Source organism: Mus musculus, chromosome 19, assembly GCF_000001635.26.
Source record: "Mus musculus strain C57BL/6J chromosome 19, GRCm38.p6 C57BL/6J".
NCBI lineage: Eukaryota > Metazoa > Chordata > Mammalia > Rodentia > Muridae > Mus > Mus musculus.
In genome coordinates, this window is record NC_000085.6 from 45,515,402 (window position 1) to 45,537,489 (window position 22,088).

Consider the following 22,088-nt stretch of genomic DNA (forward strand, 5'->3'; position numbering starts at 1 on the left):
AACCCAAAAATTTGGGCCAAATTATAAGGTGACAGTGACTACCTATGTCCTCCTCTCTGGGCACTATACAAGAAGCACCCACTAAACCTGCCTTTCCTGTCTGTACACATGAACCATGGTGTTTCCTCATGGTTCCTGTGTACCCTGCCTGGGGCATGCAGAACAAGAGCACTTGCCATGAAAGCAGGAGGTGAGCCAAGCATGATGGTGCACACCCTTAGTCCCAGCACTGGAAGGCAGGGGCAGGCGGATCTCTGTGAATTCAAGGACATCCTGGTCTACAGAGTGAGTTCCAGGACAGCCAGGACTACACAGAAACCCCCGTCTCCAAAAGAAAAAGAAAGCAGGGGTGACATGCATTGATTGATTGATTGATTGATTGATTATCCCATTGGTGGTCAAGAATAGGCCGTGCGTTGTACTAAGTACCATCTGATTCCTGGGTGTCCTTTTCAGAGTGTGGGATGTAAATGCAGGTGAGATGCTAAACACATTGATTCACCACTGTGAAGCCGTTCTGCACCTGCGCTTCAATAATGGCATGATGGTGACCTGTTCCAAAGACCGTTCCATCGCTGTGTGGGATATGGCTTCCCCAACTGACATCACCCTCAGGAGGGTGCTGGTGGGACACCGAGCTGCGGTCAATGTTGTAGACTTTGATGACAAGTACATCGTTTCTGCCTCTGGAGATAGAACCATAAAGGTAACAGGTCACTTTTCAGTAAGTTCACAAGCTGCAGTAGGAGTTTGTGTAAAAGCGTGATTGAGGGCAACTGTATACACAAGCCTTGTTGTAGGATACTGTAATAATTAAATTCAATTTTTATTTCTATAAACAATGGTTATGGGCTGGAGGTGTAGCTTAATGACGGCACTTACCTGGTGTGCCCAAGAGCCAGATTGGAAAGATAACAGTGCCACTGATGATGGCAGTGATGGCATGCATGGCGAAAGCCAAGCCAAAGTTAAGTTCAAGGACACATCCGTACTGGAGCTGGGGAAACGGCCAGTGTGAACAGGCCTTGCCGCATATGCGTGAGAACCGCCATGGGAAAGCCAGATGTGTCACCATGAGGTAGTGATCTCATTGCTCAGAAGGGAGCGATGCCAAACCCTGTGGTCGCTGGCCAGTCGTTCTAGCCAGATAGTAAGTTTTGTATTCAAAGTCCCTGTCTAGGAGAATGAGGTAGAGGGGTTGTCAAGGACGCCAAGGTCCTGAGTTGAGTTGTTAGCATGACGATAGTGGCCCAAACCATCTGGACCTCTAGCTCCAGAGGCCCCAATTTCCGGCCTCTGGATTCTGGCTCACATGTGGTACACACAAACTCAAGCAGTTACATATACACATAAAAAATAAGGTGGAAGGAACTAAGGCGGACACTAAGTATGCAGACTCAGGAAAGGAGGCTAATTCATAGAGCAAATCATTGGGCAGTCTCATGTGACAGCAGCCGGCTTCCCATTCGTCCTGTGTCACTCTGGCTCTTGCTTTCCATTGCTGTTTCTTTGAGGCATTGGCCTCCTCTGATGAGTCTCTTCTATCGCCCGCTTCCTGTTTTTACTAGTAGAAGTACCCGATCTACTGCTCAGCTGTCGCTTTTGTGTCTCAGGTGTGGAACACAAGTACCTGTGAATTCGTAAGGACCCTAAATGGGCACAAGCGTGGCATCGCCTGTTTGCAGTACAGAGACAGGCTGGTGGTGAGCGGCTCCTCTGACAACACCATCAGGTGAGCAGCTGCCTTCCCAGAGCACATCCCCACCACCTCCTCCACCCTTTGTGCACAGAGCTCATGGTTCTTACCTGTCTCCTTTCCGTAGCTAGGACAGGTCAGAAGTTTGCCCTGCCAGCGGCAGCGCAGAAAAGCCTTTAGGTGATGTGTTTCCTGCAGAACAAAAATGCTAATAAAGAAAGACCTTTTCTTCATGTCACTGCTGTTGAAACCAGAAAGGAAAAGAAAGAAAAAGACTTGTTTCTCTGCTAGAAATCATAACTTTTTGTTTCAGTACAGTAGTTGAGCAGAGAGCTGGCTGGCATTAAATAGGAAGGATGCACAAGTCTATCTACTTTCCTTGTAGTTTATCCTTACAAAGATAAATGGCAGAGAGATGGTTAGGAACACCTGAGGGAAGGCAAAAGAAGAGTTAGCCCTGCTGCACATCAAACCCGTCGTTCCTACGAAGCTCTGGGACTGGGCAAACAGCACCAGGACTGTCACAGCAGCCTTCCTGGGGTCCATCTTTGCCTTTCTGTTGAGGACTGCTCTGAATAGTGGTGGCAGCTGTGTCTTCCTGCCGAGGTGGAGGTGCTGTGTGACAGTCAGATGTCACTGACACGATGCCCCACACTCTTAGGTGTGACTTCAGGAAGCATGACTCTCTTGAGCTGGTTGGTCATTTCCATCCTAGGAAATTGATTCTCTCCTGGAAAAACCTGGTTTCAAGTCGGCAGTGGTGGTACAAGCCTTTAGTCTCAGCACTCAGAAGGCAAAGGCAGGTGGATCTCTGTTCCACACCAGCCTGGTCTGCAGAGTGAGTTATAGGATAGCCAGGGATACCTGGAGAAACCTTGTCTCAAAAAAACAAAACAACAACAAAAAGAGCATGGTTTTATTGTTATATAAAGTGTAGTGTTTTAGCATTATATGAAGCATTGTGTCTTAGTGTTATATAAAGTGTTTTGTAAACACTTAACTGTATTTGAACTTAAATCACACTTTTTTTCTACCCAAATTATATGGCAGACAGGAAATAAGTTATATTGAAAATAATATATTTTTATATAAGTAATCTTTGTGAAATTAAATATATATATATATATATTTTTTTTTTTTTTCGAGACAGGGTTTCTCTGTGTAGACCTGGCTGTCCTGGAACTCACTTTGTAGACCAGGCTGGCCTTGAACTCAGAAATCCGCCTGCCTCTGCCTCCCAAGTGCTGGGATTAAAGGTGTGCGCCACCACCGCCCGGCTAAAAATATATTTTTATTTTCTACGTATAACTGTTGCCCGTGTGTATATGCTTACACCACATGCATGCCTACGTCCAAGGTGGGCAGAGGGTGGGTTGTTTTCTCTGGAACTGGAATCATGGAAGATTAGGAGCCACCATGTGGGGGCTGGGAGTCAGAGCTCTTAACTGCCGAGCCATTTCTCTAGCTCCCTTTGTGAGTTTCTAAAGGAAATATGAAATACATTGTAATAGTCAAAGCTTAGAAACGAATCCATGGGCGAGTAGTGACAGTGCACACCTCTAATCCCAGTACTGGGCAGAGGCGGTACATCTCTGTGAGCTTGAGGCCACCGCGTCTAGAGTGAGTTCCAGGACTATACAGTGAAACCCTCTCTGGAAACCCACAGAGAGAGAATCTGAGACAGCTCACTTGACTTCATTCCCTCCTGCAGGCTGTGGGACATAGAGTGTGGAGCATGCCTGCGAGTGTTGGAGGGCCATGAGGAGTTGGTACGCTGCATTCGATTTGATAACAAAAGGATAGTGAGCGGAGCCTATGATGGGTGAGTTTGCTAACAATATTCTGAAGCACATCTAAGAGCTCCGGTTGTAGCTCAGTGGCGGAGCGTGTGCTTAGCTTGTGCAAGGCCTGAGTTCAGTAGCTAGCTCCTGCCTTCCCCGAGTCTCCGTCTGCATTCTCCCCAGTGTATGATGTAACCCTTCCTTGGCTCTAAAAGTTTATATACACTGTTGATTAATTACTATTCCCCTCTCTTTCGCCTGCCGTTTTCCAAATATTCTGCCCAGTCATTTTATTGTATTTGCATTGATTATTATGTTTGCTATTTGATTATGTATTTGTCTGGTTTGCCCTGTGAAGCAAAGAACCAGACAAATCCACTGTAACAGCCCCCGCATATAAACTGGCTCTCGTAAGAGTGGGGAGCCCATCTCCGACAGAGCAGTCTTCTGACTCTGAGCTACAGCCCTGCGCTGTATTTGCTGCCCTGGCTTTTCTGCTGTTCTTCCTGTGTTATCTTAAGTTTGCTTTCAACTAGGATTTTTGTCGCCTTTTTGATCTTTAGGAAAATTAAAGTGTGGGATCTTATGGCTGCTTTGGACCCGCGTGCTCCAGCAGGGACTCTCTGTCTGCGGACACTTGTGGTAAGAGCCTTATTGTTAAAGGGGTCTGACAAGCAGGTAGGGGAAGAAATTAAATGTTAATGTGCTGTAGAATATAGATCTGAATTTTATAGTTAGGCTCTCACAAAGCCTACTAAGTGGAAAGGCAACCAATACGTGGCAGTAAACTATGTTTATATAGTACCCTTCATCCAAAAGGGCTTTGGAGACTGCATATGGGGAGGCCTGGGGCAGCTGCTTCACAGCTGCATAGCACACATCCCACATATAGTGCAGGAAGTGAATGAGAATTCTGTACCTACCAGAAGCAGCAGGAAGCACTGAGGGAGAGAATATAATTACTCAAATTGGAACCTGTCCAGAATCTAAGGACCTGAACACCTGTACTTGCAAAATGTACCCTGGGACTCCACTGGAACCCCCTGGTCAGCTCCTTAGTTCTGCATCAAATTGAATAGGCAGTGCCTCCGGCATCTTAAATCTTCTTTGTTATCCCTTCTACCCTGTGTTTGAACATCTGACACTTGGAAAAAGAAGGGAGTCAGAAGTAGAAATGTCTCACCTTCCAATTCTTTGTTTGCAGCCCTGGCTGTGTTAAAATTGCATCCTTCTGCCCCCCAGTTCTCTGGTCCTGGGATTGTTGGCCTGCATTCACCACAGGCTTAAAAGCTTAGAAGTCCTAGCCATGTTACAAGCCAAAGGCTCAGATTGTCAAATGGTTCCTTAATTAGATGTATATTCATCTAGAATAAACAGATCTTTTTAAACAACTCAAATAAAACATTACAAGTCCTATGTTCTCAATTCTGATTCCACATTGAGGAGGTCTCAGTTCTGGTTAGGGATACTTTGCCTTTCTTGGATTTAAAATACATTTTAATGCTGGACATGGTGGTGCACACATATATGTAATCTCAGCATTCAGAGGCTGAGGCAGGAGAATTGCCGTGTGTTCTAGACAGTTAAAGTTAGATGCAGTCTTTGAGGAGCACATGTGCTTTGCCTGCCTTCTTCATGCTTGTCTTGTTATGTGTACTTGATGTGCTGAGCATTTGTCATGTGTCTCTGTAGTCTCAGACATTAGAAGACTATGAGGTTCTGGCTAGCCTGGGTTATAGAGAGACCCTGTCTTCAAAAAGAAGCAAGTGTTCCTATAACTTCAGAGCTCGGGGGCCTAAGGGAGGAGAATCTTGAGTTCAAGACCAGCCTAGACTTGAGTTCAAGGGCAGCCTGGTTGACATTGAATTCACTTGCTGCTCTTCCAAAGGCCCTGCATTCAGTTTTTCAGTGTCTAACATCACATGCAGTACCTCACAACTTCCTGTCACTCCTCTTCCAGGGCATTTAATGGTACTTCTGGCCTCCACAGGCACCTGCACACATAAGCCATACACACAGAAATAAACGGATGAACAAATCTATTGTAGATGTAAAGACATTTATAAATAAGAAGTTAAAGTTGATAAGGTGCTGTATGCCTATAATCCTAGCAGTTAGGAGTCTAAGACAGGAGGACATGGGTTTAGAGGCCAGCCTGTGCTGCACAGCAGGATCCCACCTCAGAAATCCAAGGGTTGGGATTGGAAGAGTGGTCTAACATACACTTGACCCTAGGCTGCTTCACCACCACCACCCAGGAAAAAGGCTGAAATCTGTCTTCCTGAAATTCCTGTGTTGAACTTGACGTCTCTAATATTTTAGAATCTGATTGTATTTGAAGGCTGAGCTTTTTAAAAGGGTGATTAGGATCAGTTGAATTCATTGAGAATTGGCATTGATCCCATGTGACTGCTTTTCCTCAAAGACAACAAGATCAGGCGCACGCAGATGCAGTGCTTGTAAAGGTGGAGGAGACGTCCGTCTATGACGGAAGCTGGGGAAGAGGCCTGAGAATCAGAACAATTGTGCCCACACTTCGGTCTTGTTCTTTAGCCTCCAGACAGTGGGAAATACAGCGCCATGTGTGCTTCCCAGTGTATGGAACTTCATTATGAAACTCTTACAGATTATATCCCATGCCAGTACCAGTTTAGAGAAACAGCATTCATTTCATAAGAGCAAACTACCAACAAGAAATCTTATCAGGATAAAAAGGTGCGGTACATTATGCTCAACCCAAGGTAGGTCAGTGCCTGATGATAGCATCAGGACATACCAAATGAGGAGGTGATAGACCTATGAAGAAACCCAGTGAGCCACGATTGGAGTTGAAGAGATCACACCCAGCCCTGGGCAGATCCAGTGGGCAGCAAATTCAGGGAGAAGAGTTAAACTCAGCAGCACTGCCTCAGCTGGAGGTGATTGGCCTCTACCTACAGATTGATTCCCCCCAAGCTTCCATGGAACATTCGCCAGGATAGACTACACTGGGCCATACACTTACCTAGCAAGTTTAAAACACTAGGTAGGCTCCAGCAAGATGGCTCAGCAGGTAACGGTGCTCCTGCCAAGCCTGGCAACCTGAGTTTGATCGCTAAGAGTCCCACAGTGGAAGGAGGACTGACGTCATGCCACGCACACACATATACACACAGATAAGTAAATGTAAGAAAACGTGTAAAGCTAGAAACATGCAGTATATGTCCTTATACACACCACAGTGGAGCTGAAGTACAGGAATGACCAGGAAAAAGGTAACTGAAAAGCCCAAAAGATGTAGCGATAAGCCACCAGCCCTTTTACATAAGACATAGGGCGAGGAGAAATCTCAAGAGAAATTTAAAGGGATTTTGAATATGAAAATAAAAATATACAATTTGTGAGCTATGGTGTCAGAAGCGCCGAGAAGAAAATTAATAGCATGAGGTTTTTTGTTTGTTTGTTTTTTGTTGTTGTTGTTTTCTAAAGAAAAAGACATTCTGGGACCTGTAAGATAGCTTCCACCACACAGTGGGAGAAGAGACTATATTCTACAAGTTGTCTCTGTCACCACACATCCAACATGGTGCAAGAACATGCAGGAGCACATAGAAAATGCCTTGTGGGGCTTTTAAAGTTAAATTTAAAAATAAAACGATGACCTAGGACAGGGCAGGCAGCTGTCTGGTAAGAGGATTTTCTGGACTACAGTGAGATGTGTTCTCAAAGCAAAAAAACTAAAATGAATCGTTTTGCTTTGTTTTCCTTTGCTTTTTTAGGGGCCAGTATGCCCTACACCCAAACAAAATCTTCCCACACAAGCTCTCCCAATGACCCTCACCCTACAACAGCTCCATTTATTCCCAATACATCTGTTTAAAAAACCTTTGAGTTGTTATGGAGAAGCTGGCTACAAGGACCTTCATCCCCTCCACTGGGCCAGATAGAATTCTGTACACTAGTCCTGTTTTCCCCTGTTTGTTCCCTTCCTCAGATGCTCTGTCGCTCCCCACTGCTTCCGCAGGCTCACTGTGGTGCAGCATCCTGGCAGTGGGACCTGTCACTCTCACCCTGACAAGTCTATGCCCACTTCCTCACCAGCCCCCTCCATTTCTCCTGCTTTTGTTTCTCCTTCTCTTTCGACCTTCCCAGAAAAGTTGTTTTCTTCCGTAACCAAATCATTTGTTTATAGCCTTCCAATAATTATTTTCCAAGACTCTTCAGGAATAGAGGGTGCTAATTGCCTGATCCATTGCAGCTAATCAAGGTAAGACTCACCCTGCTACCTGACCAGAGGAATCACCTCTCCAATAGATCCAGAGCTATCCCTGTAGAGGACCCTTCTCAACAGAAAACACCCTGCCCACATCCTCTCAGAGTTAGGAATGGTAGTTTCCTGCTGAAAGACTACACTTCCCAGATTTCCTTGCAGACTACTGAGGTCATTTATGCCCCTATAAGAGGCTGCATCCATCTTCCTCTGTAAACATTTTGGCCATCTACATACATGTCTAGGTAACAAAAGTGTCCCTCACTATAAATAAACATGGTCCCACCTTCAAGAGGAAGGAAAAAAGAGAAGAGAAGTGTATGTCTCCTCACATACCTGTGACTCCAGCACTTTCCAGGACAGACGTGGGAAGATTATTGAAGCTTCCTGACCATCAGCTTAGGTTCGGGTCCAGGCTCAGTGAGGTCAAACAAAGAAACTACTCGGAGAGAGTGAAAGTAAAGCCAGGGGTGATGGCTCACACTTGTAATCCCAGCACTCAAGAGACTGAGGCAGGAGGATTGCCCTGAATTCACCACCAGTGTCCAATTTATGAGACCCTGTCTCAAAACAAAAGACCAATATATATGTCCAGTAAATATTAGTATTAAGGAAACACAATTTTCTGGGTGATAACTCAGGGTGCACGCCTTTATCCCAGCACTTGGGAGGCAAAAGCAGGCAGATTTCTGAGTTCGAGGCCAGCCTGGTCTACAGAGTGAGTTCCTGGACAGCCAAGGCTACACAGTGAAACCTGGTCTCAAAAAGATAAAAGTTTGTATTTCACCCTTTTTTTCCTTCAGGGCTGGGGATGGAAACCCTGTGTCTCCTTCACACCCCCGGAATGTCTCACCAGAGTTTTGACTGTTAAGATAGTGATACCTTTTTAAGTTTAATGTCACTGTGGGAGGCGTGCATGCCATGGAGATCAGAGGCCAACTTTGTAGAGTCGGTGTCTCCCGCCACCTTTATGTAGGTTCTAGACATTGATATCAAGTCACTAGACTGCATGACAAGTGTTCTAATCCTCTCCCCACCTTCCTGACCTATCGATCCCCACTCATGTAGAGCCTAGACTCAAGCGTACTGTGGAACTGAAGCTGACCTTTAATTCCTAACCCCTCTGCCTCCATCAGCCAAGTGCTGGGGTTGCAGGTTCCGTGCTTACCAAACGGAATCATAATCGCTTTTTTAAAATTGTGGTGCTTAAACCCAAGGCTTTATAAATGCTAGAAAAATGTTCTTATTAGCCTTGAAAGAATCCATACTCAAAAAAAAAAGACTCCAAAATATGGATAAGTTGATTCCAGTAATGTATAACAAAGCCATCCTCCAGCAGAGATGGGTGTTACAGGTACAGTAGAGAAGACTGACTGAGCACTTAACAATTAGTGGATTCTTATGGCGCTAGAGCTTAAGGCTGGGGCCTTTTACAAAGTAGACAAGTGCTCTAACCCTTGAGCTATGTCCTCAGTGTTCAGTTGATGTCGTCCATCTCATCCACAGGTAGACTGCATGGTTACAGTAGCAACAGGTCAGTAAAAGCATTTGACAAAGGGCTGGCAGTAGTTTAGTGGCCAAAGAGCACTATCTGCTCTTCCAGAGGACCTGGTTTAATTCCCAGCACCCACGTGACAGCTCACAACTGTCTGTAACTCTATTTCCAGAGAGTTTAACATTCTCTTCATGCCTCTCTGGGCACCAGGCAATGCATGATACGGACAAAACGCCCATACACATAAAATAATTTTAAAAAAAAAAATCACTTGTCAAAATCCAGTGCCTACCAATGATGAAACTCTGAGCAAGCTAGGTGAACTTGCTCAACTTGATAAAGGAACCATAAATTTAAACTATTAAATGTCACTGTGAAGATGACTTGAAAGATGGGGAGAGAGAGCATCTGAGCTCTGTCAAGTGGCCCAGCTTTGAAAGCCCTGCTTCCCAGCATCCACCAAGGCCAGGAGTATCCTCTTCCGCGGTCTCGGGAAGTGACTGCATAGTTCCATCGGAACCATGCGGGCTGGAACCATAGTTCAGCAGTTTTGAGCAATAGCCGTTCTTAGAACAGCTCACAACTAGCTATAGTTATTGTGGGGTGGAGGGGTGGGGGCCGGGGGATCAACACCCTCTAAGCCTCTGGTGAGCACTGGACAGACACATGGTACACAGATAAACATGTAGGCAAAACACATACAACAATAAATGTTTAAAATGTTTGTAGTGTAGAGACTGAATCTCGAAATGTAGTTCAGGCTGACCTCAAGCTGGTGACCTTCTGCCTCGGTTTCCCAGGCATATGACTAGGTTTCCCGGTCGGAAGTGTATGCCATCACAGCAGCTCCACGTATATTTGTTTTGTTTTGTTCTTTGGTATTTTTGAAAAAGGGTCTCTCTGCAGGTCTGTATGTCCTGGAACTCACTCTGTAGACCAGGCTGGCCTCGAACTCAGAAATCTGCCTGTCTCTGCATCCCAAGTGATGGGATTAAAGGCATACACCACCACTGCCTGCCTTTTTTTTTTTTTTTTTTTGTTATAACAAAGATGCTTTCATTTGGGAGGCAGAGACAGGCAGATCTCTGAGTTTGAGGCCAGTCTGGTCTACAGAGTGAGTTCCAGGACAGCCAGGGCCACACAGAGAAACCCTTTCTCAAAAAACTAAAAAACAAAAGAGCAAATTAGACAGTAGACTAACTGTAGTACAGTCATACAATGGGATATTGGCCACTAATCTTTTAAAGGGGTAAAGTAACTGCTTTTACTTATAGTAACAAAAACAAACAAACAACAACAAAACATTGTTCTAATATTTGAGTAAAATAAGCTAGGCACGGGGCTGGAAAGATGGCTCAGCAGTTAAGAGTGCTCTTCCAGAGGTCCTGAGTTCAAATCCCAGCAACCACATGGTGGCTCACAACCACATGTAATGGGATCTGATGCCCTCTTCTGGCATCTGTGTCTGAAGAGAGCAACAGTGTACTCATATACATAAAATAAATAAATAACATAAAATACATAAATCTTTAAAAAAGTAAGCTTGCACAAGCAAATGTATGCAGCATGTGTGTGTTTCTATGAATTCGAGGGCAGGTAAAGATCAGTGATGACATTGGGGTGCAGCAGACACTGACTGGCAGGGTTGAAAGTCCTTTCCAGGAAGTTAGATGTAGTCTGCACCTGATTTAGGCAGTGTTCACTCCCTCATGTGCAAAATTAGGCTCTGACCCCAGAACAGCCAACCATTAAAATTTTCCAAGTTGCTAGGCATGGTGGCGCATCTCTAATCCTGGCACTCAGGAAGCAGATGCAGGCATATTTCTGAGTTTGAGACCAGTCTGGTCTACAAAGCAAGTTTCAGAACAGCCAGGGCTGTTATTCAAAGAAATCCTATCTCGAGAAAAGAAAAAACAACAACAACAAAGAATTTGGCAAGTTGTTGACCATATGTGGGTAGCTCCAGATTGGCCATGGTAGGACTTTGTGAATCATGAGAATCTATAAATAGTTCTTCACATTAAGGAAGTTTCTTTTTCCTCTAAGGTTTGCTTTTATTTTATGTCCATGGATGTTTTGCCTGCATGTCTATCTGTGCAGTTCATTGTCCTCAGAGGCCAGATGATGTCAAGTCCCCCTGGAACTGTAGTTACAGATGGTTGTAGGCTACCATGTGGGTGCTAGGAATCAAACCTGGGGCCTCTAGCCAGTGCTCTTAGCTGCTGAGCCATCTCTCCAGATCTAGGAAGGTTGTCAGCACACATTTCCGGCATGTCACTACTTACTGCGGATCACCCCTTAACTCCTGATGGTCAGTCAAAGGAACTCGAAGGGAGACAAGACCAGGGAGGTACTAAGGAGCTTTCTCCTCCAGCCCAGAAGGCAGTGTTGACAAGCCAGCATCCTCACTGCCTTTTTGCCTCGGTAATAAGCGTGGTCCCTGTGTTGCTGAGATCAGTTGTTGCCCAATATTTGAGCTTTGCATCCTAACGATGCTTTGCATCCTAACGATAGTGAACTGCTTCCTGTCTGTGATGAACAGTGAAAGAGCATACCTGAGCCTCTCTGTAGGCTCCTTCAAACAAAGAGGCTTTTGATTTTGAGTTCAAAGTCTTAACTCTTTTTGTCTCTGCCTCTTTAGGAGCATTCTGGAAGAGTTTTCCGCCTCCAGTTTGATGAATTCCAGATTGTCAGTAGTTCACATGATGACACAATTCTCATCTGGGACTTCCTGAATGATCCAGCTGCTCACGCTGAACCGCCCCGCTCCCCTTCTCGGACATACACCTACATCTCCAGATAAATAACCCAACACTGGCCTCATAATTGCCCAGGTATGAGAGAAGAAGCATGCACGAGCCCCGTGCTAGGAGATGGAGGACTGGCTGTGGGTGCTGCCCACTCCCAGAGCCATCTCACTCTCAGACCATTTGTGTCACCCATCCCTGTACAACAGGAAAGCAGAGCTGACAGCATGAGATAAGGCAGGGGCTGCCCCAGTGAGCACCACTCTCCCCAAGGTACAGTTCCAGTTTAGAGGATTCTTCTTCTGTTATTATAGTTCCTTCAGTACAAATGTTATCAAAGTAAAAGGACATTTGAACAGTTTGAAAACGAGTGAGCCCGAGCCTAGCATTTATAGTTCTTAGATGAAGTACCTACAGGGGAGCCCCTTCCAGGCTAACTTATCAACGTGACTGGAAATGGCTCAAGCAGCAGTGTGCCACTGACATCACACAGCTCTGCGTCGCTGCCACGTCATTCTCGCTGGGAACAGAAGGTGGCTTCCTTGCCTCTACTTTCTCTGCAACTTCTACAGGAGAATACCTGGTTTGTTCAGCCCCAGCAGCTACTTGAAGTTAGTACCCTTCCCACATCTCTAGCACCTCTCTAAAACAGAATAAAACCTAAAGTACCCGTGCATTCTGTATGAGTGTGTTTGCCGTTGGCATCCGCTGTGGTCACTGGCTCAGACAGGTTAGGTTATTGGCTTTAGGAACTTAGCACCAGCCTTTAGCTCCACGTCACTTCCTGTTTCCCACACTACCATTGCCTTGTAGTTACCACAGATGTGCCTTTCACTACACCCCTGCACCTGTCTTTCTGAGGGGGTGATCGGCATCTGGGGGCTCCCTCAGTTTCTCTGCTATCGTAGAGGACACAGTTGCTAAGTCACACTGTCACACGAGCTGCCATACCCTGATGAGGGAAGTGAGTGTAGGGCCCACTCACAGGTCTGCATGAAGACAGTGTTTGCAAAGCTCTTAGGACGTCACTCATCTTTTTATAAAGGTAACCGTGGTCACGCTCCTGTACCCACCATATACTTATCTGCTCTTTCTGCCAATGTTTGGTTTTTTTTCCAATGTAAGAGCATTTTGCTGTTGGGGTGGAGGCCCCTGGGGTATTGAGAACCTGGCCTGGTTCATGCTAAACACCCGTTTAACCACAGAAATGTGCCCCTAACCCTTGCCGTTATTATTCTTCCTAACTTTGTTTACATCTGTTTCCTCCTCTCGCTGCTGAAACAGACACTGCCCTGAGAGCCTGGTTTGGTCTTTTTGAATCATCATCTAGGCTCCCTTCTTAGGCTGTCTTCTCTGTTTCTATGGCATTAGCTCTCACTTCTACATAGAGGAGACAGAGCTTTTATCTCCAGGCTACACTTCCAGCCACCACCTACACCCTCAAAGGGATCAGGAGCACGGTCAGAAATCCGCCTGCCTCTGCCTCCCAAGTGTCGGGATTAAAGGCGTGCGCCACCACGCCCGGCTGAACATTCTCTTTTCTTAAAGCAAGTAAAAAGTACGGGGAAAGGTGCTGATGACTGTTGGCTGTGTTTTCACACAGGACTCGTTAATGTTGCAGTATTTAACAGACCTGCCAAGACCAGGATGAACAACAATCAAACTCCTACCCGGATTCCCGGACGGATGAGCGAGGAGCAGGGCTTTGAGACTCCTGTTGGGACACAGTCGGTCAGCAGCCGACCAGGACGGCCTGCTCGGCACCGGCTGCCTCAGTGCTGCTATCAGAAGATGTCTTTATCTTGTGTGAATGATTGGAACTTCCAAGCCTCCCTCCCCTTCCCTTCCCCTTCCTCCCTGCACCTGTTTCCCTCCCATTGGGTTCCAGACAAAGATGACTTATAAATATATTTAGTGTTTTGCCAGAATCTCTCTTGCTTTGCCGTTAAGCAGAAGAACTAGTTTCCCCACCTGGCCCACTTCTAGGGGACAGGGGCTGCAGCTTCCAGGCAGAGACTGCCTGGCCTCCTCCTGTTAACTGCAGGAGTGTCCAGCATCTGGCCAGAGCAGTCCCAGCCACTGCGTGGGAGGAGACAGCTGCCTACACATCTTGGAGGGGAGAGAGAGAGAGAGAGAGAGGAGAGGCGCACACACACTGGAAGATCTGCACTGCTGCCTCCCTCCATTGTCTGGGTGTCTGTCCCTCTTCCCTGCTCCCATACTCCATCTTGAGCCTGAGAAGGTGTGCAAAGAGAGTCCTCAGCTAGCATGAGGCGGATCACCTAGACAATGTGACACTTGCAAGAGTTGAGTTCGTCCTTATTTCCAGCCCAGGCTTTTGCTGCAAGTGACCAACCTGGGGCACCAGTGGATTTGTGACCATGACATTGGTCAGTCACATTTGCAGCTTTCTCCTTCCCTGTGCCCTGGGGAAGGGCAGGAATGTCCTGGGCACCATCAGTGCTGTGTCTGCTTCGGACTCAGCGGTCTTCCTCGGTCCCATGTAGAGTGGAGAGGAGCTGCTGATTGCATTCCTCTCATTAACAATTAGATGTGTAATAAAAAGCATTGTGCTTCATCTTAAATCACTGGCGAGGCTTGGCCTGCACAAAGGCTTGGAATAGCCAGCACCAGGCACCACTGCACTCTGCTCTGTGGCTCGAATTTGTTCCTCGACTGAGCTGGAAAGCACCCAGGGACCTGTAACTGCCCACCAAGAGCATAGTAGCCTAAGAGATGGTCAGGAGAGAAACAGATTCTGGGTTAGGCCAGTAAATGTCAGCATCTCAGCCTTCCACTGCAGGTCCTTATGCCGAGTGCTTGCAGAAAGGCGAGGCTGCCAGAGGGGATCAGGGTGAAGCTTGGCACACAGGGTTTACTGATAAGCAAAAGCTGCCTTCTCTTTCTTTCCTTCTCCCAGCCTTATTTGCTGTCCACTTTCCCCAGCCAGTTAGCTGGCAGTCAGTGATGACATAAGCGGCTGCACTTCCACAAGGGCAGAGCTAAGCAGGTCGTGTACACGGCTGCACTGGGCCCCTGCCAGTAGGCTCCAGATGCAGACACTCATGGCCAAACCTGGAAGTACTTGAACTGAAAACCAACTTAGTTACCCCACAGCATGCACAGGGCCTGCCAAGGGGTGACTTAGGCCACAGTGCAGCCTCGGTTTCACTTGGAAGCCAAGCAGTCAGACTGTCATGCTGTTCCTAACCGTGCATTTGAGTTGAAGAAAACCAACTGAACAAGCTGCTTAAAATAGAACGGGGCCCATCACATGTGGTCACAGACAGACCACCTTCACCTGAGCAGGAAGTGGGGCCCTTTCACAACTGGCCCTCAGATAGACCACCTTCACTTCACTGGTTTGCAAGTTACCCCTTGCCCAACGTGTCCCACTAGTGAATGCCATTACGTGCTGGGTCAGGTCACGTGTACAGATTGCCTTCCCTGTGTTAGCCGCATTTCTCCTTTCCCAACCAACCACGTGTTGCAGACTTGTCTGGTTAACCCCGCCGAGTCCCTTGTCTGTTATGTTGACTGTTAATAGTGAAGGACTTTGCTGCAAAACGGGTCAGACATGAAGAGACCTAAGCTGCTTCAAGAAATGGTCTAGTGGCCACAAGTCTACCAGCCCTTCTTCAGTTCCATGCTGCTTTAAGAAGTTAGGAGCTGGAGGACATCTGCCTAGCGTGGATGCCCAGGATTAGGGGGCAGTGTGGGCACTGCTGCAGACTGGTTGGTGCCAGGGCTGTGCTCTCCTCCCAGGTTCAGCTGGAGGGTGCTGTTCTGAAGCCAGCCGGGAAGTGTGGCTGCCCGTTGTCTCAGGCTGGGGTGGACGCTGCTCACTGAAGCCCATAGAGTGGTTAAGCTCTTTCTGCAGCTTGCCCTCGCCACTGCTGATGGAAATGGGAACAAAGTTAAGTGGTCTGAGCACCTGAATTGCTCGCATTTCTCAGCTCTGGGGGTCATTTACCAGTTCATTGTAGAAGAAACAATCAGGTAAGAAGTTCATTTCCAGAGAAGGTGAACCCCGCTTACCATCTCTGCATGATTTCAGTGGGAATTGATTATCACTGATCCCCAACTGGGCGAGATGTAAAGTTTGACCTTTTTAAAAAGAAAAGAGAAACAAAGAACATCTCCACACATTTAAAGGAATAGTAGACAAGAAGCTTCGGGTGTCCTGTGGCTCGGAGACGAGAGGAGAGTCTCGGGTCAGGCTTGGTTTTTTGTTTGTTTGTTTTGTTTTGTTTTAACTAAAATCTACTTTCCAAAATAAAGGCTGCAAGACCTTCCCTACTGACAGGCTGAGGTCCTTAGGCAGCTGAGTAAAGTGCACAGGGTGCCTGCTGGAGAGCATGGCTTCTGTCACACTGACAGTGTCTGGACAAGGCCAACCCATGCCTTGCTGCTCATGTGGGAGAGGGAGAGAGAGGGAGAGAGAGAGAGAGAGAGAACGCGCGCTGTTTTGCCTCTGCTGCTAGGGATGTCCTTTCCTTTGAAGTATAGTTAGAAAGTGGGTGTGAATTATGGATGGAAAGCCTTTTACACTTGTCCCTTGGCTAAATTCTTTCTGATTTGTCCTAACTTTAGAGACAGAAACTGTTTGGAACTCTGTTGACAAGTAATAAAGTCTGGCTCTCAGTAGCTTGTTTTGGAACTGAAAATGACATCGAGGCTCCTAAATCATTCTGTAAGGGGAAAAAAAAAAATTTTTTTTAACAATCCAAAGCTGCAGAGAAGGCTGTGTGCATCCATCCAGTCCCTTGCCTTGCCTTGCCTTGCCTTGCCTTGCCTTGCCTTGCCTTGCCTTGCCTTGCCTTGCCTTGCCTTGCCTTGCCTTGCCTTGCCTTGCCTTGCCGGCTCCTGGTCTGAGTGGCTGAGGTTGATCTGCTTGCTTAGCAGTTGTCCAGAGTGGAGAATACTGAAAGTAATTAGGGCTGTGGTGGTGTTAATTGTCTTAGCATCTTCCCTTTGAGCTAAATTGTGATACCTTCCTGTCCTGAATCTGAAGGAAGGAGGCCCACTCAGATTAGTGCAGGCCTGCGGGCTAGGTGTGTTCTGAAGGATGCCTTCAGGTGGAGATGAAGCATGCAGGTACCCAGCCCTGTGGCTGCACCCTTTGGTGATGGCCAGTTTACAGTGGAACTGCAGGCCACACTAATCTCTATCCCCGTTTGGTTACACTCAGCAGTTTCGAATGCACCAGAGACCTCCAATAGGGTCAATCCTAGACTCACGCACATGACCTGTGGCAGTGTAGAGCCCACGTAACCACAGTGAGTGCAGTCAGTACGAGAGGGAGCCATCCCCGGAATAAAGGTGAGCTTTGCTGCTGGCTGTCTTGAAGCGTTAGTTCACGGAGGATATCAGAATCCTTAAAGCCAAGGAGAGAGACCAAAGCAGGGAGACAGTGGCTACTGGCTTGCGGGAGGGATGGACTGCGCTGCCGCCCAGGACCCTCCATGGCTAGCAACCCTGTCTCAAAACAAACGACACTGGCCCAGTGCCTGTGGCCTAAAATTCCCAGAGACAGTTGACTTCCCAAACACTCGCTTCTCTACAAACTCAGTTATCTGACTTAGCTTCTAAGTAGGAGGGTGGGGATGGTATGTGTCCCTCAGACATTTAAGGAAAGGTCCAATAGGTTCGATCTCTGGGTATCAAGGAAACCGATACCTTCCCAAAGCGGTGACCCTTAAACCCTAGCAAACTGACTGAGGGTGTTCAGTGGACGCCAGCATGGGAACAGGCCTGGCAACAAGTGTGAGCCAGGGCTTTTGCTTGTTCGCTTTTTGTTTTCTAGATTCTCCAGTGCTGACCGCTTTAATTTTTGTGATTATGTTGTAGTGGTGTGTAGTCAATGTACCAATATGTTCACAAGTTAGGATGATGGTAATAGTGTGTTTTGGTTTTTTAACTGTTTGGGGAAAAAAAGTAAATTACAAATACAAGATTAAAGCGAATTTTCTAAGTGTCTTCTCTCTTTGACCCAACATCCTAAGGATGGTTGAGTTTTCCAGCATACAGATCAAAGAAGTATACAGTAAACATATAATTCCTTTCATGAGGTCAAGAGCCATTAATCAGGAGCCAGATCATGCCATTAATACCAGTACCGGGGAGTCAGAGGCAAGTGGATCTCTTGAGTTCAAGGCTAGCCGGTTTTCGTAGTTCCAGGCTAGCCAAGGCTATGTAGTAAGACCCTGTCTCAAAACGAAGGTCCCACCAGTTGTGCATGCTGTACTTGGGAGGTTGAAGCAAGAGATTCATGGCAAGATCCTACCTTAAAAAGATGGAAGGAAAAAAAAAACCCTAAAGTCAGGACTGACTTGTAAAGAGACAGCCCCTGCTGTGCACGTCATCCTGTGCTGTGTCATGAAGAGCCAGTGAGGTCTGACGAGAGTTGCTCATCATGACACACACACCTCGAATCTGAGCTATTCTCTGCTTTGTTGGGTGGAGGCCAATCTGCTCCATCACGTGTTCATTCATAAGCCACTTGGGGGTGACAGTGCTGCTCTCGAGTGAGCCCCTCTTCTCCCCCCAGGACCAATACACAGAAAGACGCACAAGATGAAGACCATCAAAAGGAAAGACTGCCTCCTGCCCCTCCAGGTGGTGACCCACGCAGGATTCTTATCAGAACCGATTGATCTTTTTGTTAAAAGACCTATGGGCTTTTACTGTATCTAGTCCTTTCCCTTGGCAGTGGCCACATTGTTTTTCCTGGGTACTGTGACCCCTAAGGTAGACTTGGTCTGTGATCAATGTCACTGGCTTCCAGTGGAGCTTAGAGAATGGTAGTGTAAGGTCTCCTGGCCTTGTTTAGGTAAAAACAAGCATGTCTGCTCCCTTAACAGGAGAACCCAGAGAGTTACAGGGACAGGGTGTCAGCAAATATCCCTCCATTGCTACCAGCAGCTACTAGATAACAGCCTGAGCCATCTGGCTCCTGAGCCCAGGACAGAGTCTGAGGCCATGAGCCTAGACCTTAAGCCTAGTGTCAGACCCTGTTCCCAGGTGGAGGTGCGTGGCCTGTTCTAGGCGACAGCCCTTTGGTGGCCCTTTTTAAGGCTAGGCTGTAGTTCCTCTTCCCTTTAAACCTAGGATCGACCGGGCAGCCATCAGCAATGACTAAGAGGAGACTTTGCTTCTTCCTGATTGGCTCTTGCCAATTAAGAGCATTTTATTAGGCTGCTAATTAAAGGCACTTCGTTAGCAGCAGGAGAGGCCGGGTGGGTGCCTGGTGAGATGGAGCTGAAGCCAGGAGAAATTGTTTTCCTCCCCCATGGAAGCAGAACCTCTCGGAACCCTGTCAGTCCTCCAGCCTTTCCTGCTGCGCCCACCACGCCCCTTGCTTTCAATTAGTAGCTCTGAGGGGAGCGAGGTCATTACCAAGCCCAGGTCCAGAGCTCTCACCACTACCTCAGGCCACAGGAGGCCTTGAGGAGCTGTCCAGGGCCCCAAGCACCTCCTCCAAGGAAAGTGGCCAAGCAGCCCAAAGAAAGGTGGCACTTTTTACCCTCTATGCCTCTAGTGAATATGTCATGTGGTCCCCGTGGCTGAGGCTGCCCCCAGCAGTCACCTAGTAGATGACAACAATGTAACTTCCCTCACCAGGAGCCCCTTGCTGCATAAGGCATGACTTTTCTATCAGGAAGAAACAACTCTCCCAACCCCCATCGCTTTCCTAGAGTAGAGCCCCCCATAGGGTCACCAAGAGGGGCTGGTGGCTGAGGGAATCCCATGGGGTTCTTATTTCAAGGACTGGGAATAGAACTCTGGGCTTTGCACATGCCAGGGAAGCTGTAGCACGTGAGTGCATGACCTTGCTCAGGTGGCCCCGAGCTCACTGTGCACTTGAGGCATTCATTCCCCCACCTCCCGGCATGGCCCAGGTAGGCTTACCCCAGGCAAGCCTTTGCTTCCTAGGAGAGAGGAGGGCTTGGCTGAGACTTAGCACCTGGGGGCTGGCATACAGGGTCATCAAGGACACCCCTCTCCAGAGCTCCCCTCACCCCTTCACTTAACTGCAGAATTAGCACCAGCCTGGGCTGAGAGGGCAGATTTATGGCCGGGCCCACCTCCCTCCATTTAACCCGAGGCCGGCCCAGGCTCCAGACACTAAATTAGATTTTTGACAATTAGAGAGACTAATGGGCACACAGCCATCCCCAGAGCCAGATATCCAGCAAGGCCATCCTATAACATCCACCACTGGTTAGTCACCCTCCCCCACTGTCCCTCTGGTCTCCCATGGGTGGCATCTCTCCCTCCGAGCTCTGTTCTACCTGCACTTTGGAGATGGCTACCAGCTTCCCTCCCTCTTCAAGCCTCTGGCCCGATGCTGGTTGGCGCTGGTCCTTTGCTCTCTGTTCTCCTGTCCTGTCCTCCTTGTCCGTCCATTTCCTCCTTGCCTACAGGTCGCCTTCCTCCATCCTCACCTTCCCCAGGCCTATTCACCTGCCATCTGTCGCACTACCTACAGCAGACTGCAAGCCCCTTGAGGGCAGGGCCTGAGCCCTGTCCACACCCTAAATTTAGTCCAGCACTCCACAGTGCTTGCTAAGCATCACCTGAGCTCCTGTGTCCTCCCCTTGAGGCCCTGGCTCTCCACGACATCCATGATCTTATCCTTGGGATCTCGAACAAGGCCCATCCCTGTGGCCCCTGCTCTGGCTTGGGCTGACTCCCTTACCCTGCTGGGTCCTCAGCTCTGGCCAGCCTTAAGCTGGGTGGTAATGAGATTGCAGTAAGTGGCGCAGGGGGGAGCTGCTCACACTCACTCAGGCAGACTCATAGCTCTGTCAGGCTGATTGGTCCTGAGTGGAGGCACAAACGGCCCCCCATGGACACGCTGAGATTGGTTATAAAATTACAAGCATTTGTCCTGCTGTCAGTGCCTCCCCTCCCTCCCCTCTGCCTGCCTGCTAGTTCCTGGCTCCCCACCCGTACTCTCTCCCTTGGGGTCAGTCCCCACACCCTAAAGAACTGGCCAGGGGCCACCATAGCATATAGAACTGAGAGTCGGAGGCCACTAACTCTCCATCAGTATGCACACAGCTCCAGCCTGTCTCAGGTGACCCAGTCCTATGCTCAGGGTTCCTAGTCTCTGAGTGTGGGTGGGACCACACTCACACTAATAGGCCTTAGAACCCTCAAAAGAAACAAGGCCTCAATACACCTCCATGGGGCAACCAATGTCCTAGGCAGAAAGAGTGACTGACAGGTAGCCAGGGTGTGCTATGCCAAAAGGAAGAAGCAGGAGAAGCCAGGCTTCTCAGAGAACTCCATCTCTCCTCCACTCTGGTAGCCAGTCGCCTAACTCAGGTAATGAAAAGTCTGCCTTCAAGGAGACTCCCAGTCCCTACCACACACCTTGCTGTGGTCTCAGAAGTCTGGGCCAGAGCAAAGGCCAACATGGCCCAGCAGAGCCTTGCTGTACTTTCTAGTGAACAGACTTAGTCTCCTAGCCTGGCCCCTGTATACACCCCCTTTGGCCTTGGCAAGAGCCCAGATACCCTTAGAATGTGTACCCAGGGGCTGGCAAGATGGCTCAATGGGTAAGAGCACTGACTGCTCTTCCGAAGGTCCTGAGTTCAAATCCCAGCAACCACATGGTGGCTCACAGCCATCTGTAATGGGATCTGACACTGTCTTCTGGTACGTCTGAAGTCAGCTATAGTGTACTTGTGTATAATAATAAATAAATCTTTAAAAAAAAATATGTGCCCAGAAATTCTAGACAGCCCTTGGGGCTTCCTGTGGCTTCTGGTATCTGCAGGGGCTCACGGTTGGGTTTGGTAATGATCTTACTCCCCTCTTCTGATGACAAGGACCCTTATCCCTGGGACCCTAGCCTCAAGATCTTCTGACCAACCTTGATACTCCAATCCAGACCTTAGTCCTTGACTGTACCCCCAGTTCCAGCCTTGGTCTCTATCTGGGTGTCCCAGGAGCTCTGCAGTCAGTTTGGCTCCCCAGCTCCAAGGGAGAGCTTATAGGAGCAGCGGCGTGAAGTGCTTTCTCTGCCACTCACCCATTCCCAGGATGCACTTGCTTTCATTGGGGTGATGATGGTTCATTGTCCACCAAGGATGGTGGAGCAGGGCCTCCT

At 48.0% G+C, this 22,088-nt stretch overlaps 1 protein-coding gene across 29 annotated transcripts in view; it reads left to right on the forward strand.

Annotated features, from left to right (window-relative positions):
• The window catches only part of Btrc (beta-transducin repeat containing protein), a 169,656-nt gene extending 151,714 nt beyond the window's left edge, over positions 1–17,942 (forward strand). For 20 of the 29 annotated variants that reach the window (XM_030250714.1, XM_011247123.3, XM_011247119.3 and 17 more), the window contains 6 exons: positions 457–706; positions 1,614–1,732; positions 3,408–3,518; positions 4,041–4,119; positions 11,863–12,055; positions 13,572–17,934. In XM_030250714.1, coding sequence (XP_030106574.1) covers positions 457–706; positions 1,614–1,732; positions 3,408–3,518; positions 4,041–4,119; positions 11,863–12,024 — 721 coding nt within the window. In that variant the 3' untranslated portion in view covers positions 12,025–12,055; positions 13,572–17,934. Of the gene's footprint in view, positions 1–456; positions 707–1,613; positions 1,733–3,407; positions 3,519–4,040; positions 4,120–11,862; positions 12,056–13,571 lie in introns of all 29 variants that reach the window. The other 9 variants (NM_001360124.1, NM_001360120.1, NM_001360122.1 and 6 more) reach the window with 2 other exon arrangements.
• The last annotated feature ends 4,146 nt before the right edge of the window (positions 17,943–22,088 follow it).